General features: G+C 48.8%; 4 protein-coding genes across 4 annotated transcripts; 1 reads left to right on the top strand and 3 right to left on the bottom strand.

The window, feature by feature from the left end:
• Nucleotides 1-2,249: 2,249 nt before the first annotated feature.
• LOC308282121 (transportin-2-like) lies at nucleotides 2,250-4,889 on the bottom strand (the record flags this gene model as incomplete). Its single annotated transcript, XM_080722465.1, has 1 exon — nucleotides 2,250-4,889. The coding sequence occupies one exon, from the start codon at nucleotides 4,887-4,889 to the stop codon at nucleotides 2,250-2,252; it is 2,640 nt and encodes an 879-aa protein (XP_080578591.1).
• Nucleotides 4,890-6,938: 2,049 nt separating this feature from the next.
• On the bottom strand, nucleotides 6,939-8,942 carry LOC308281434 (arginine--tRNA ligase, cytoplasmic-like; the record flags this gene model as incomplete). The annotated part of the gene is made up of 1 exon (XM_080721611.1): nucleotides 6,939-8,942. One exon carries the CDS (start codon nucleotides 8,940-8,942, stop codon nucleotides 6,939-6,941), a length of 2,004 nt encoding a protein of 667 aa, XP_080577737.1.
• Nucleotides 8,943-11,598: 2,656 nt separating this feature from the next.
• On the bottom strand, nucleotides 11,599-12,561 carry LOC308281171 (syntaxin-18-like; the record flags this gene model as incomplete). Its single annotated transcript, XM_080721287.1, has 1 exon — nucleotides 11,599-12,561. The coding sequence occupies one exon, from the start codon at nucleotides 12,559-12,561 to the stop codon at nucleotides 11,599-11,601; it is 963 nt and encodes a 320-aa protein (XP_080577413.1).
• Nucleotides 12,562-12,950: 389 nt separating this feature from the next.
• On the top strand, nucleotides 12,951-13,883 carry LOC308282120 (coatomer subunit epsilon-like; the record flags this gene model as incomplete). Its single annotated transcript, XM_080722464.1, has 1 exon — nucleotides 12,951-13,883. The coding sequence occupies one exon, from the start codon at nucleotides 12,951-12,953 to the stop codon at nucleotides 13,881-13,883; it is 933 nt and encodes a 310-aa protein (XP_080578590.1).
• Nucleotides 13,884-14,536: the final 653 nt, after the last annotated feature.

The raw sequence follows: 14,536 nt of genomic DNA, 5'->3' as shown, positions 1-14,536 counted from the left end.
ATATATTTTTGAAGCGGTGAAAACCGCTTCCAATGAGTGGCTTTGTGTGTCCCACGCCCATATATGGTCATTTCAGTCCAGAATGAACAGGCTTTTTCAAAAACAAAATGTATGTCACCTCATGTCCATATATGGTCACTCCAGTCCAGAATGAACAGGTTTTTTCTGTCTCGTACGTCCAGAATATCAGTCCAGAATGAATAGGCTTTTTCAAAAAGCAAAATGTGTGTCCCATGTCCATATATGGCCATTTCAGTTCAGAATGAATAGGTTTTATCTGTCCCGTCCGTCCGTCCGTCTGTCCGTCCGTCCGTCCGTCCGTCCGTCCGTGCGTACGTACGTACGTACGTCCGTATGTGTGTAGTGTCCATCCCGGTCTGATGATTGGATACTTTGAGGATTGGTCAAGCTTCACATGACAATTCGTCCCTCCAGATAAAATCATTAATTCATTCAGAATATAAAGAATGTATAGATCACAGAGTTCATAACTCTAGAACACATAGAATAAAAGTTCACCGCTTCACTTCGAACCGAGGTTTGATTTTTACCCACCCCTTGGAAAAAATAAACTTTCCATTTAGAATTACCAGACTCATATCCACGCAGTGATATAGTATGGCTACAAAAAGCTACAACTGTGAACTGCCATGACTAATTGACTATGACTGGACAGGGGTCATCGCTATTCTGGCTTGTGGTGGACATTTCTGTCAAAATTCTATTTTTGCCATTGACATACAAATGAGTGTACAATAATATTAGGACCACCATAAACACATCCTTGAAACGTTACTGTCCTAGAAGACTCCTTATGTGCCATAATGTCATAGTAAATCAGTGTCATACATATTCTGAGGGAAATCTGGAGACTGACATTCAGTAATTGGGTCTTATGATCCAAATAGGAACTTTCTAATCTTATAAAAACTCTCGCTTCGGATTTGTCTGTGTACGGACGGACACATTGATGACCCCTGGAACTGGAATTGTAATCTATGGTGAAAAGGCTAGACAACTAACCTTTTAATGAATGAATACACTGTCAGCTGCCAGTGACATCCCTTTCAAAACCAAAACCCTCTCACGTTTGGGAGGAGATAAGCAGGAATGAATTGGAACAACTAACTAATTTATACAGAGCTTTCTGTGGTGCATTGTCACCCACCCCAGTTCAAAGAACTGGCTTCAAACTTGCAATCTCCCAGAATTGTATCCGGTTTTAGGCATAATCTTTTGAATACAATTCCATTTAGTTTTAGTTATATTTTAGTCATCTGAAATGCTTTAGTTTTAGTCTAATTGACTAAATCTACAGTTGAATTTGTGGACTAAAATGTATTTTGGCTGGACTTGATAGCGTCGTAATGGCATATTTTACACTTAATTGCATGCAGACGTGAGAACAATTGTATTAACGTGAGAACAATGGCTTCCATATTAGCATTCGAGCTTTCCAGGAATAGAAATCCTGCTGTTTAGCTTGGATTCCCAGAGATGATGTCATGTCACTGTATGCAGGTCTCTGAAGTGTCCACTGAGACACAGACCGAGTATACAAACATTTTAGCATATTACGATGAACATTAGTGATTATATGAAGATAACTGAGAAAACAAAAAAAAAGTTGGTGGAGGTGACCTCCCAAATTATATGCAGCAGGGGACACGGCCCCTAGGTTGAGAACCACTGGCATATAGCACCATCTATCTCCCTAACCCTTTCTGGGATCCCCAGGTGTCGTTGGCATCTGGCTATGTGTGTATGTATGTCGTTCCGTCTGTGCTTCTGTCCCGCAGAGCTTGGCATTCATTGACTAAGCTCTTTTTTTTCTAGTTTTGTCTGATTTTTCTTGTCGTTTGACTCGAAAGGTATGCTATGTGTAAATCCATGGTTTTAGCCTTGGTCACTCACAGGAAAATGGGGGCCAACCATAGAGCGCAGGGGGCCAAGGCCAGCATTACCGCTTGCTGACACTCATTGTCCTTCATTGAAGTGAAGTTCCCCACCTCTAACCCTCCCTTCGATGAACTAGCAGGCATATCTTCTCAGTGGAATTGAGAAAACAGCCAGCCACACAATAAATGTCCTTTTCGCATATAGTTTTATTTACACTACTAATCTCCACGGAGAGAACAACAAGTTTCAATCGCACAGGTCTTCATCAGCGTTACTCTGTCCGTGGAGAGGTAAATAAAAATTGCAGTGCTTTCTCCTATTCCCCTTGTGGAACATCTAGAGAGGGTGGGCTACAAGCCATAGAAAGCCGACAGGCGCTCTTTCAGCACAGGGGGGAAATGCTCACAGAATTGCTGCCAGGTCTCCTGGCCCATGTGGTCCTTGAAGCCGTGCAGGATCTTATGGAACACGTCTCTCAGGTCATCTTTAGGGTCGACATAGAAAGCCACCGCATCGCAGAAGAAGATATAATCCTGCACGACCCCTCCAGGGTTGCGCTCAATCATCATGCAGATTCCTCTGAAAGCCGAATCCTTCTCCTCCTCTTCTCGGATATTCCTCATTGACACGCACCACGGTCTGATGAATCGCTGCAGCTGCGGTGCCACCTCCTGCGGACAGACATAACCCAGACGGCCAATCGTAATGGCCGTGTTATCCAACAAGGCCTTATGGGTATTGGACTGGTTGATGATCTGCACCAGGTGTGGCAGAACCGTGCCCACATAGGGCTCCATCTCCGCGCCCATCTGTAAGGAGATCTCGCCGATTGCCCAGGTGGTGTTGTTACACACGTAAATAAACTCTGGGTTCAGGTTGCGTCCCAGGATGGCCATGACCTCGGCAATGCAGGACTTGACGTGAGGGAAGCAGGCCTTGGTTAGATCTCCCAGCAGTGCAAAGGAGCTCTGTCTCACCTCGGGCATGCTGTCCTGCATGCACTGTAAGAGCAGGGTCACGATGTTGGAGTGAGCCACCAGTTGCTCCATGTGGCCCCTGAGGCCCTCGGCCAAGCCGCTCAGCAGGTCCAGGGCCACGATCATGAAGTCCTTGTCAACGGCCTCGTACTCGTCTGGGTGCTGGTCGTACCTATGAGCCTGGGCAAGGGTCTTCTGGACCACGGCGGTGCAGCGTTGGAACACAGGATCACAGTAAGGCAGGAAGCCACTCTGCAGGGCTGTGGCTACTGACGACAGACACTCCAGCAGAGGGAAGTGATCCTTGTCCCCATCCTTCAGCTCATTCCACTTGGCGATGAGGGGAGGCATCAACTTCTGGATGTGCTCAGGCTGGTTCAGATGATGTCCCACAGAGTCAGCCAGGGTACCTATGATGTCGTACAGCATGAGCAGGTTTTTGTGCTGGTACTTCCCGAAAGCGAAGACCAACGTGTCCAGGATGAGGCTCAAATAGGGGACCAGCTCCGTGCAGGCCTTCTCCTCCAGGGTAGCAAAGGCACCGCAGGCAGCCTCCTGCACACTCTTGTTGCCGTCTAGAATGCGTTTCAGCAGATTGGTCATGACGGGCTTGAGGTGGGAGTCGGGGGGCTGTGACACCACCCAGTGGGCATAGCGACCCAGGGTCCAGCAGGCAATGGAACGCACCAGGGCCTTCTTGTCACACAGACACTGGATGAGGTGGGGGATTAGCTCAGGCAGATAGGGAACCATGCCCTGCATGCAGCCTTCTGCAATTGCTCCCAGTACAAGGATCCCAGACTCCTTGTTGACCCAGTCGGGGTGGAAGAGTAGATCTTTGAGCTGGGGCAGGAGGTGGGGAAGTAGATCATCATGGTACACATTGGCCAGCACATCCAAGGCTTCAGCCGAACACTTACGGAGGTTCCAGTCGGACAACGTGTCATCATCTTCATCTATGTCCTCTGCTTCCTCACCCTCGTGCTGGAATGTGACGGCGCGTGGATTGTGGAAAGTTGGCTTGATGTCCTGTTCGCTGTCCGGCACGGCACCGTCCTCTTCCACATCACCCTTGAGCATGATGTCAATCTCTGAATACTTGGTCCCATTCACCAGGATAGGAATCAGTTGCACCAGGTGTTCAGCTAGCACCTCCTTATAAATAGGTTGCTCAGCCAGGGTCAGCCAGAACTCACAGGCCTCCAGAGCCACGTTGTCATCCGGGTCATGAGTCCGCTGCAGCATGTGCTGGATGATGGTGTGCATGTAGGGGATGATGCGGTCAATGCGGACCTCTAGCAACGTGACCAAAGCCCTGCACACATTCTTCCTCACCTCCGAGTCCTCGTCTGCAGCCAGCGCAAACAGACCCTCTATGAAGGTTTCCATGTTGTCCATCAGGGCCTGAGGTCTGCCGGCTATGAACTGGTTCACACAGGCTATGGCGTGCGACCTGATCTTGGGGCTGCCGTTCTTGAAGAACTGGAGAAACGTGGGGATCATCGCGTCTAGTGGTCTGTTCAGAGCATCGCTCTCCAACAGTTCCGACGAGTCCTCGCAGATCTTGCGCAGCGCGCCAAACGAGCCCTCGCAGGTGTTGTAGTCCTCCGAGCTCAGCAGACTGCAGAGGCGGGGCAGCAGCTCGGGCCACTCCTGCAGCTTCCTTTTAGAGGCGATGGTCGTGATCAGGATCCCAACGGTGGCACGGACGAGGGGGTCGCCGATGTTGTCCAGACATTCCTGCTTGATAAAGTCGGCCACGGTCGGTGGGAAGTTGTCGTAGTGGGCCCAGACGTTGTTCTTCAGGATCAGACCGCTCAGAGAGCGGGTGGGCACGTCTTCGGCTTTCAGTCGCGTGAGGACAAAGATCAGATAGTTGTTGAAGTCGGGGAACTGGTTGAGCTGTTGGAGTTTCTGCTGGACAGCTCTCTGTGTGGCTGTGCTAGCCGACTGGGAGTCCTTGAGAAGTTGGACGACCTGCCGGAGACCCTGTTCCTCTGGCTGCCACTCCATCAGTGCGGTCTCTGTGTATTTCTTTTTGATGGAGCCATGTACTCTTATTGTGCTCGTCTATGACATCATTCGTCTATGACGTCAGTGCTGTGATGTCAGGAATCCTCGTATTGGTAAATACATCCTCGTATATGTAAAACTAGACCAGGTCAACCTGGTTGTGCCAGACCCCTGTCTGTCATCATCATTTATGACATCATGCCTTTTGTAGGCATGTCATCATCATGTCATCATCATATATACCCTTTATATAGAAAACCAGGACAGACAGACAGACCGACATTTGCTTATGTAGGCCTACCCATTTCATGGGTCTGGCAAACATACTTAAAAGTAGTTAACTAGTGGTTCCTATCGTAGGCGGTTGCGTCATATATATCCAAATGTGGAGTTACATGACATCAGACTAGGGCTTCACTCAAATATACTTTATTGGTTGATTCAGATACAGGATTATATGAATATTTGGCTATTTGTTTTATGTAAAGCTCTAAAATATATATATAGTACCTAATTAGACCATGTCAAGTTCTGATTCCCAAAAAATTAAAAGATGAAATAAGAGACATGCTTTTTAATCTATAGACAATGAACGTATATGTATGTATATAATGCAATACATTTCTAATTTGTCATTTTATTTGAATAATAGCATATATTTGCTTCCATATTTTTAGGCCTATACTTTGTGTGTTGTTCATAGACAATATCGGGTGGGTGGGTCGACGAATGGACGAACGGATGGATGGACCTAGTATTGATTCTGCAGGGGGATTCAGCTGTCCACACCACAGTTGTGAAACACAAGACAGATAATGGAAAATATACTGATAATGACAATTATAATTAACTAGAAATACTGTTCATACGAAACAGTGTGGGCTCGCATGGAACACCATGTATGGGCATAAAGATCTACCCAAAGGGCACTCGTCCAACAAAACAATACTGGACGCGGGCGGCTGCGCAGCGTCGCGTCGCGGTATCGATGGACGTGAAGTGCCACGCGGTAACACCAACTGGATGCGGCGCGCTGCCACACAGCACATCCATTTCCCCCGGTGGGCAGAACCATGGGAGAACATATTCACCGCGCGGCAACGCTGGAAAAATAGAACAGCTGCGGGTGTGGGTTTGTTCATTGAGGGGCCGTATGTTTTGACGCTCTGCTTCCGCGCCGCCTCCGCGTCCGGTATGTGTTCCCCTTTAGACTCCTACATTCAATGGGTCTCTCTTCCCCTTTCTCCAGACTCATTTCCCTTTGGAAATGCATTGGGTGGTTAAAGTTATATATTTCAAAAACTACAAATGATTTCACGTGACATCTCCTATATGCACCTTCCTAATTGGCTAAAAGTTTTTATTTTCTGTTTCCTCATTCCTCACCACACTAATTACATTGGTAGAAGGTACCTTGCGTCTTCAGAATTCAGAGCTAAGCAGGGATGTACTCCTTAATGCAGACATCAGAACTAGATACAACACTTGCAATTTCCAGAGGGTGTACGAGCTGGCAGGATGTATGGAGCACCGGGATGACTGGAAGCTACGATGGAAGGCTCTTCTGAGGACGACCTAGAGAATTTCCCAGAATTGCAAGTGTTCTGATAATAGAATTCCCAAATTACGTCAGGGGAACCACACTCTGGATTTCCAAAATTGCATCTTTCTAGTTCGTCACAGGATAAGTAGTCTCGCGTGGCCAGACTGTTGACTCCGCGATTTGGAAATGCTCCCGTCATACAGTCTGGAATAAAGTTAGAAGAACGATGAGTAACCGGTTAAAGTGGAAGTGAAGCCTCATCGTCACTTCCGTTTCCGTCTCTCATCGAGCACATTTATCATTATATAAATAAAAATCATATAAGCATGTTTAGCTTGCTGCTTAGCAAAAATGACATTTTAAAATATATTTTCTTGAACGGTAATGACAGTTTCCATTACTCTCCGTTCAGGAGCTGTAGTTCTCTATATAGCATTCGGAGATTGTGGAATAGTTAGTTTCTGGCTACGCGAGACTACAGGCTAAGGTGCCAGTTCCCCATGACATCACATCTTGTCTACGGGGTTGATGCCCAGGATGTGGAAGCCTTTGGCCATGACGGCCGCCGTGGCCTCGCACAGCAGCATCCTGGACATGTCCACCTTCACCACCTCACCCGTCTCCCGGTCCTTCTCCACGCAGTAGCACCGGTCGTAGAAATCGGTGAAGGTGGTCGCCAGCTCATACATGTAGTCGCACAGCGTGTGCGGCAGCAGGTCGTCCACCATCCTGTGCAGGATCTCTGGGAAGCGCAGCACGCACTTCCCCAGCTTCCACTCCTTGTCGTGTTCCAGCCGGACCTCCGCAGTGGTCGCCGCCGCCCTCCGCAGCGCGGCCCCATCCAGGCCTGCTAGGCGGGCAATGGACCTGATGCGCGCGAACGCGTACAGCAGATACGCCGCCGTGTTCCCCCGGTCTTCCAGCATCTTGTCGAAGGAGAACACGTAGTCGTTGGCGCGGTTGTGCGACAGGTCCGCATACTTGATGCAGCCGAACGCCACGGCACGCTGGGCCCGCCGCAGCTCGTCGGCACTCAGCACCTGGTCCCGTCCGTTCTCCTTCAGCTTGTCCATGGACCTCTTGAGTCCTTCATCTAGCAAGTCCATCAGCCTCACTGTGTCTCCGGAGCGGGTCTTAAACTTCTTCCTGTCCTCTCCCAGCACCACCCCGAAGCCCGCGTGCTCCACCCTGGTCGCACGGGGGTCGTACCAGCCGGCCATCTGGCCGGCGGCGAACTCCTGCTGGAAGTGGGGGGCCTGCCCATTGTCCGTCACGTAGATGATGACGTCGGCCTTTTCCTCGCAGATCCGGTGCTTGAGTGCCGCCAGGTCTGAGGTGTCATACGTGTAGCCGCCATCCGTCTTCACCACAGTCAGAGGGACGGACTGACCGGGGACAAACACCACCTTACGACCGTCCTCCACCTTCAAAAACCCTCTGTCTTCGAACTCTTTGACCACGTCGGTCATCAGGTCCTGGTAGAAAGACTCTCCCCTCTCAACGAGCCGGATGTCCAGACAGTCATACACCCTCTGGAACTCCTTTCTGGACACGTCGCAGATGAGCTTCCAGGCCTTGGTCAAGTCGTCCTTCTTGCTCTGAAGGTCAACGACGCACTGATACGCTCGCTTCTTGAAGACCTCGTCTTGGTCAAAGCGCTTCTTGGACTCCTTGTAGAAGGCCTGCAGGTCTCCTATGTCGGGACTGGCGGTCAGATAGTCAGGGAAGCTGTCCTGCAGGTGAGCGATGAGCATCCCGAACTGGGTGCCCCAGTCGCCCACGTGGTTCAGCCGGAGCACCTCGTGGCCCAGGAACTCGAACAGGTGACACACGCTGTCCCCGATGATGGTGGAGCGCAGGTGGCCCACGTGCATCTCCTTGGCGATGTTGGGTGACGAGAAGTCCACCACCACCTTCTTCTTCTCCCCGGAGGCCAGCGGAGGCGGCCGGACCCCGTCGACCAGCAGGCCGGACAGCAGGCCGGACACGAACGTCCTCTTCAGGTGGATGTTGATGAACCCCGGGCCCGCCACCTCCGTCCGCTGGATGAGCTCGTTGTCGGGGACGGCCCGCTCGATTCTCTCTGCGACCTCTCTGGGACTGGCGCCGCGGGGATTCTCCAGGATCTTGGCGAGGGCCATGGCGCTGTTGCACTGGTAGTCCCCGAACCTGTCTAGCTGGCTGGGCGTGACGGACACCAGACCAGGGTCGTCGTCGTCCAGCTCCGGATACGCTGCCCTGATGGCCTGGCCGAAGATCTCCGCCAGCCGCTGGTTGATGTTCACCATGGACGATACGCTCCTGCCCTCCTCCTCCTGTAGGCTCCTCTTCAGGATGTTCAGTCTGTATTTCAGACGAGTGTTCTCTTCTATCAGCTCGTCCAGCCGTGTGGGGGGCGAGGACGATGTCTCCCGGGACAGAAGACACTCCTGGATCTCCACAGAGAGAGACTCGATCTGTCGCTCTTGCTCCTGGAGTCGGAGCGTGTATTCAGAGACTTTGTCGGCCATTGTTAGTTACTCAAGGAGGAAACTGTGAAAACTAAAATCGGTTTCAGTCAAGGGTCGTTCAGGTTTTCTTGTTGAGATGTGAAATGAAACCGCTACTTTTGCCTTTATTAAAGCATAATATTACAAATATAAACGTCAAGCAGTTTTATGTGGAATTTGTAGATATAACTAGAAATACTGTTCCTACGAAACAGTGTGGGCTCGCATGGAACACCATGTATGGGGCTAAAAGATCTACCCAACGGACGCTCCAACATCGAACACCATATATGGGCATGATAGGAGGGGAGACCCATTCAATCATGCCCATATATGGTGTTCGGGGTTCATCAAATGTATTGGGTGCTTAAAGTTAAATATCTCAAAAACTACAAAAGATTTCATGTGGGTGTTGTTGTTATTTATATCAGGTCACACTTGTTGGTGGTGATGTCACCAAGAACGCTGCTCCCTCATTGGCTAAAGGCCATGCCTTTGTACCGTCGGACAGTTTTGAGGAGAATAACCTTACTATAAAGATTTGGGAGAACATACTGGTCTCGCTTTCTGCGAGCCCACAATTATAACTAGAACTGCACTCTGTCGAGGTGCCAACTTGCACTTGGCACTCAAGTAGGCCACACATGGCCTACTTGTGCGCAAGCAGAGCGTGCCACGAGGTGCACGCTGCTGGCCCCTTGTCCCTAATGTCTTCGCCCGTTAATAGGGGTGTAAGGATACATTTTAATAGCGATTCGAAACATATCACGATACATGGTTGACGATACGATACATGGACGATATTGGTTCATTCATGGCGATATGATTCGATTCAATGATTTAAAATCGATATAGTAACTATTTAGCAAAGACATTAAATCTATGTGAAAAGTATGGATAGTGCAGGTTTTTAAGGGAAACATGTATTATAAATTAAAGTAAAGACAGTGATTATCTGGCAAATATATGGACATTGTATTTGAACACATACTGTATGGACAAACATGCACCTTGACATGAACCCAGAGATTACACACATTTATCGAAAATAATTAGAAAAAACTGTTCCTGCAGAAACTGTGTGGGCTTGCTGAAAACACACACAAAGTATATTATGTACACAAGTAACTCATAAATAGCACCGCTCACCTCACACTAGGTGTGATTTGTCTTTATTGTCTCTGCCAGGCCGGATGGCCGAAGGCCGAAGACTTTGAAGTCAAACATTTCACAAATGATAAAACATAGTAGAGAGAAAAGTACAAGCAATAATAACGCGTAAAGCTCACACTGACCGCTCGGTGGGGCAGTTCTTGTATTCTTGTTTTGTTTGACTGAGGATAAGGTTAGAAATAAGTTTAGGGTTAGACATAGTTTTACTGAGGTTAAGATTAGGAATAGGGTTAGGTTTTGGCACTGTTTTACTGAGGTTAAGGTTAGGAATAAGGTCAGGGTAAAACCCTGACAGACGTAACCATTCACTTTCATTTTCACTTTAAAATGTCGATCTACAAGCTCACAACACGTCACAATGAGGTTTATTTATTTATATTTACCAATCTTGTTGCGGTGGTATGGAACCGACTTGCAACAATAGATCTCCCTATACTTTGATCCCTGAAGAATGCAAGGAATCTGTGAGCCGTCCATCAAATGTCATACCATGACATCATATTGTTAACATCAGGGATCTACATACTGTATACAGTATGGGCATTAAAGGAACTAGGGCGGGCGGACAGACAGAGATCCCCAAATGAATATGTACCATATTCTGTCCACCATCTGAAAATATTTCACCAGATTCCATATGTCATTTCTTTTCAAGATCTTTTGAAAATATAGTCTACAAGCTCACAAAAGCTCACAGTTGTGAGCTTGTTGATCGTCTATTTCGAAATAGGTTCAAAGTGTTCATGTGGCCTATAGTCCACGGTTTCTTAAAGTGGGTGCAGTGGTCCTCAACCTTTTCAGGCCGCAACCCCCAAAATAATCATATTTTAACTGGGGACCCCCCCCCCACCACCCTGACTAGCACTAAGAGTTGAGGCGTCACATCTTCTATAACACAGTTCTATTTTGAAAATAGCAGATCTACATGCTCACAATGCCTCAATGAGGTGCAATTGAGGTGTGGAAAAACATCTGGGAGTGGTGTTAGCGGAGTATTGTTTGAGCCTCACATGACAGTTAGCACGCTGCAGAATATAGTCACGAGTGAGCCCACACTGTTTCGTAGGAACAGTATTTCTAGTGGGAACTGGTATTCTCCCAGGTTTTCCTCATGAAATACTGTATATTAGGAGGAAAGATTTACATATACTGTAAGTGGTATATATATTAGTAATTAGGAGGAAAGATTTACATATACCGGTACTGTAAGTGCTATATTAGTAACATTGGTCCCGATTCATCAATCTGGTCGTAAATATAGTGTAAATAAAGTGACTAAATCTGGCTTATATTTCTGTCTTACCTTCAAAATCCCTGACAAAAAAACATTGCTGAATCTGACCCCTAACGTGGGAATTGTCCTAAATGCCGGTATGATCAAAATATATATGGGTGTAATTTGGCCGTAAAGTGCTTGATGAATCGGGCCCAATGTAATTCAGGAGTGCCGTGGATGAAAACGTTATTTACAGGGGTGACCCGAGACAAAATCCGGCAACGCTGGTTAGCCACTGTACCAGTCCAAGAAAAGGAGTGAGAGCGAGCACATGACCAGAAAGAAGAGGATCCACAGGCGCAAGCTGCCGTTGTTTCTCATGGCCTCTCGAATGTCTTTGTTTCCTTCTTTGACGGTCTCCGTAGTGTCCACGACCAGCTGGTGAATGCTGTCGATCTCCGTCTCTTGCTGAAGGACATTCTCGGAGAAGATCTCCTGGAGTCGGGAGATCTCCGCGACGCTCCCCTCGATGTGTCTGCACTCGTCCACCATGCCGCTCATGTCCCTCACTAACCTCTGGTTCTCCTGCTCGTACGTCTGGATCTCCTCAGGGGAGAGCTCGTCCTCCACGCCGCCCTCCTCCCCCCACGGGTCTGCGCTGTTGCAGAGTCGGACCTCGGACAATCCCTTTTCTTTGGCCATAACGTGGCTCTTCTGTGTCATCTGTGTCATACTGTGGTGTTCTGGCTGCAGTCTCGACAGTCTCTTCTTGTCCACCACTCTCTTGAACCTTATGGCTCTCTGCTCAGAGTACAACTTGCACACTCCTCTCAGGTACGCCTCGGCCATGTCCAGGACGGCTCCCCTGTGGACCCTCATTTGTGCCGACATCAACTGCTTCTCGGATTGAGCGCGTAGCTGTTTGATCGCTTCGGAGCAGGTTCTCATGAAGATCTGGGCGTCTTGGTCAATCTTGTCCCGCTCGCCGTCCGTCATGCTGGCAAGGTCCGATGAGACGAGGCTTCTGGCGTTCACGTAGGCCTTCCTGTGCTGCAGGAGGAAGTCTTTGAGTTTGGTGATGTTTGTGATCACCTCTTTTGCCTCGGGAGAAAATCCACAATCGGTTCTGCTGCTGCTGCTTTGCTTCGAAATGTCATCTTTGGGAGAATGAAAGCCGACCCCTATCGCCTTATTCAGAACTTTAACAGTTTTTACGGTGGCTTTGAACAGTAAAGTTATATCGAGAGCCATGTGTGCGATGTAGACCGCTTCTACAACACTGTAGACAAATGACACATCAACTGGTGGCACCTCCTTTTGTACCTGTCATTAACAGGCGCCACCATTCATGTCATATCGTGTCATAACCTATCAATCATGATAGGTTATTTACTTGCACGCTCTGCTGGTGCAAGTAAATATAGTAGATAGAGGAAGAATAGTCTAATGACTGCCGTCATTAATAACAGCATGTGGCTGTTGATCCCGGACCAGTCTATGGGACCAGTCCATCTTTTTATTCATCTATGACGTCACAACTATGGCTAACCATATTTGGGCAAGGTTTCAGTCCAATCCGACCTCCTCACCTCCAAAGTATAAAATTAAAGTTCTGACCAGGATGTTGTTCAGTAGTCACCATGGGAGTGCAGCAGTCAGACGTTGAGGATGAGCTTTTTAATGTGACGAATGCGTATTACATTGGCGGCTATCAGCAATGTATTAAAGAGGCTCAGAGGGCGAGGCCTTCGACCCCGGAAAAGGAGATCGAGAGGGACATGTTTCTGTACAGAGCGTACATCGCTCAGAGGAAGTACGCCGTAGTCCTGGAAGATATCAAGCCAGGCCGCGCACCCGAACTGCAGGCCGTGCAGATGTTTGCAGAATATCTGTCCGACGAAAGCAAGAGGGGCACCATCGTCGCCGCTCTGGACGGCGAGATGGTGAAGGGCGAGTGCGCGGCCAACGCCGCCTTCCTCCTTGCCGCCGCCTCCGTTTATTACCACGAGGGGAACGCGGACGCCACCCTCAGGACTCTCCGGCGGGTTTCCCCTCCGCGTTCCGGCGCCCCGGACGAGTGCGCGGCGATGACCGTCCAGGTTCTGCTGAGCCTTGACCGCGTCGACCTGGCGAGGAAGGAGCTGAAGCGGATGCGGGAGCGGGACGAAGACGCAACGCTGACACAGTTGGCCACTGCGTGGGTCAACATGGCCGCGGGCGGCGGGGAGAAGCTGCAGGACACCTTCTACATCTTCCAGGGGATGTCGGAGAAGTACGGCTCCACGGCGTTGCTTCTCAACGGACAGGCGGCCTGCTGCATGGCTCAGGGGAAGTGGGAGCAGGCCGAGGAGCTGCTGCAGGAGGTGCTGGACAAGGACAGTGGCCACCCCGAGACGCTGGTCAATCTCATGGCGCTGACTCAGCACCTGGGCAGAACTCCCGAGGTGACCGGTCGCTACCTCTCGCAGCTGAGGGATGCCCACAGAGCCCACCCTTTCCTGAGAGACTATTTATCCAAGGGGGATGAGTTTGACAGATTAATGCTGCAGTATGCCCCCTCTGTTGGGGAATAACAAGCTTACTATGTTTTAGTTTTTTTGCTGGAAAACCCAAACAATGGATATTCAGGTTACACCTTGAAGGTTTACACACACCAGAGGTGTAATGTTGTTTTGTCATTTCATGATGTCACGCGTTCCTATAATGGCTGTGATTAATATAAATGTGCCTTTTTACCTTTGTATAAATAGTAGTAGGAAACATTTTTTATAGGAAATTACTGGTTTTTAGCTTAGTGTTAGTCTTTGAAAATCTTCTCAACGAACGCATTAAATTATAGGAGCTGTAACTAAAAGTTTGCTTTGAACGAGTACCGGTATTACCCTCTTCTGCTGCGAAGGTGGATGAGACATTGTTGCGTGCAGATAGACTAGCAGCAGCCCAACTGAAGCCAACATACTGTATTGCTGTCCACACTCACTTGTAAAGCTGTTATGTAAAGTAGCCATTTGCCGTTGTCAAGTAAATGGTAATGGCTGGGGTCTCAGGGGCACATGCATTCTAGAGTGAACAATCCGTACCTGTGCGTGCATGTGAAAGAATTGCCAGCCACATACTGCGTTCTATGACCATTACACCACTGAGTATGCCTATATATATCCTTTCTTTCTGTGACGGCACTCTGAATCATGGCAAAGCAAATTAAATCTCAAAACTCTGAAGTTGT

The sequence above is a fragment of the Nannobrachium achirus genome, assembly GCF_963921795.1.
Source record: "Nannobrachium achirus genome assembly, chromosome: 3".
In the NCBI taxonomy this organism is placed as follows: domain Eukaryota; kingdom Metazoa; phylum Chordata; class Actinopteri; order Myctophiformes; family Myctophidae; genus Nannobrachium; species Nannobrachium achirus.
This window is presented reverse-complemented; position numbering and strand designations above follow the sequence as displayed.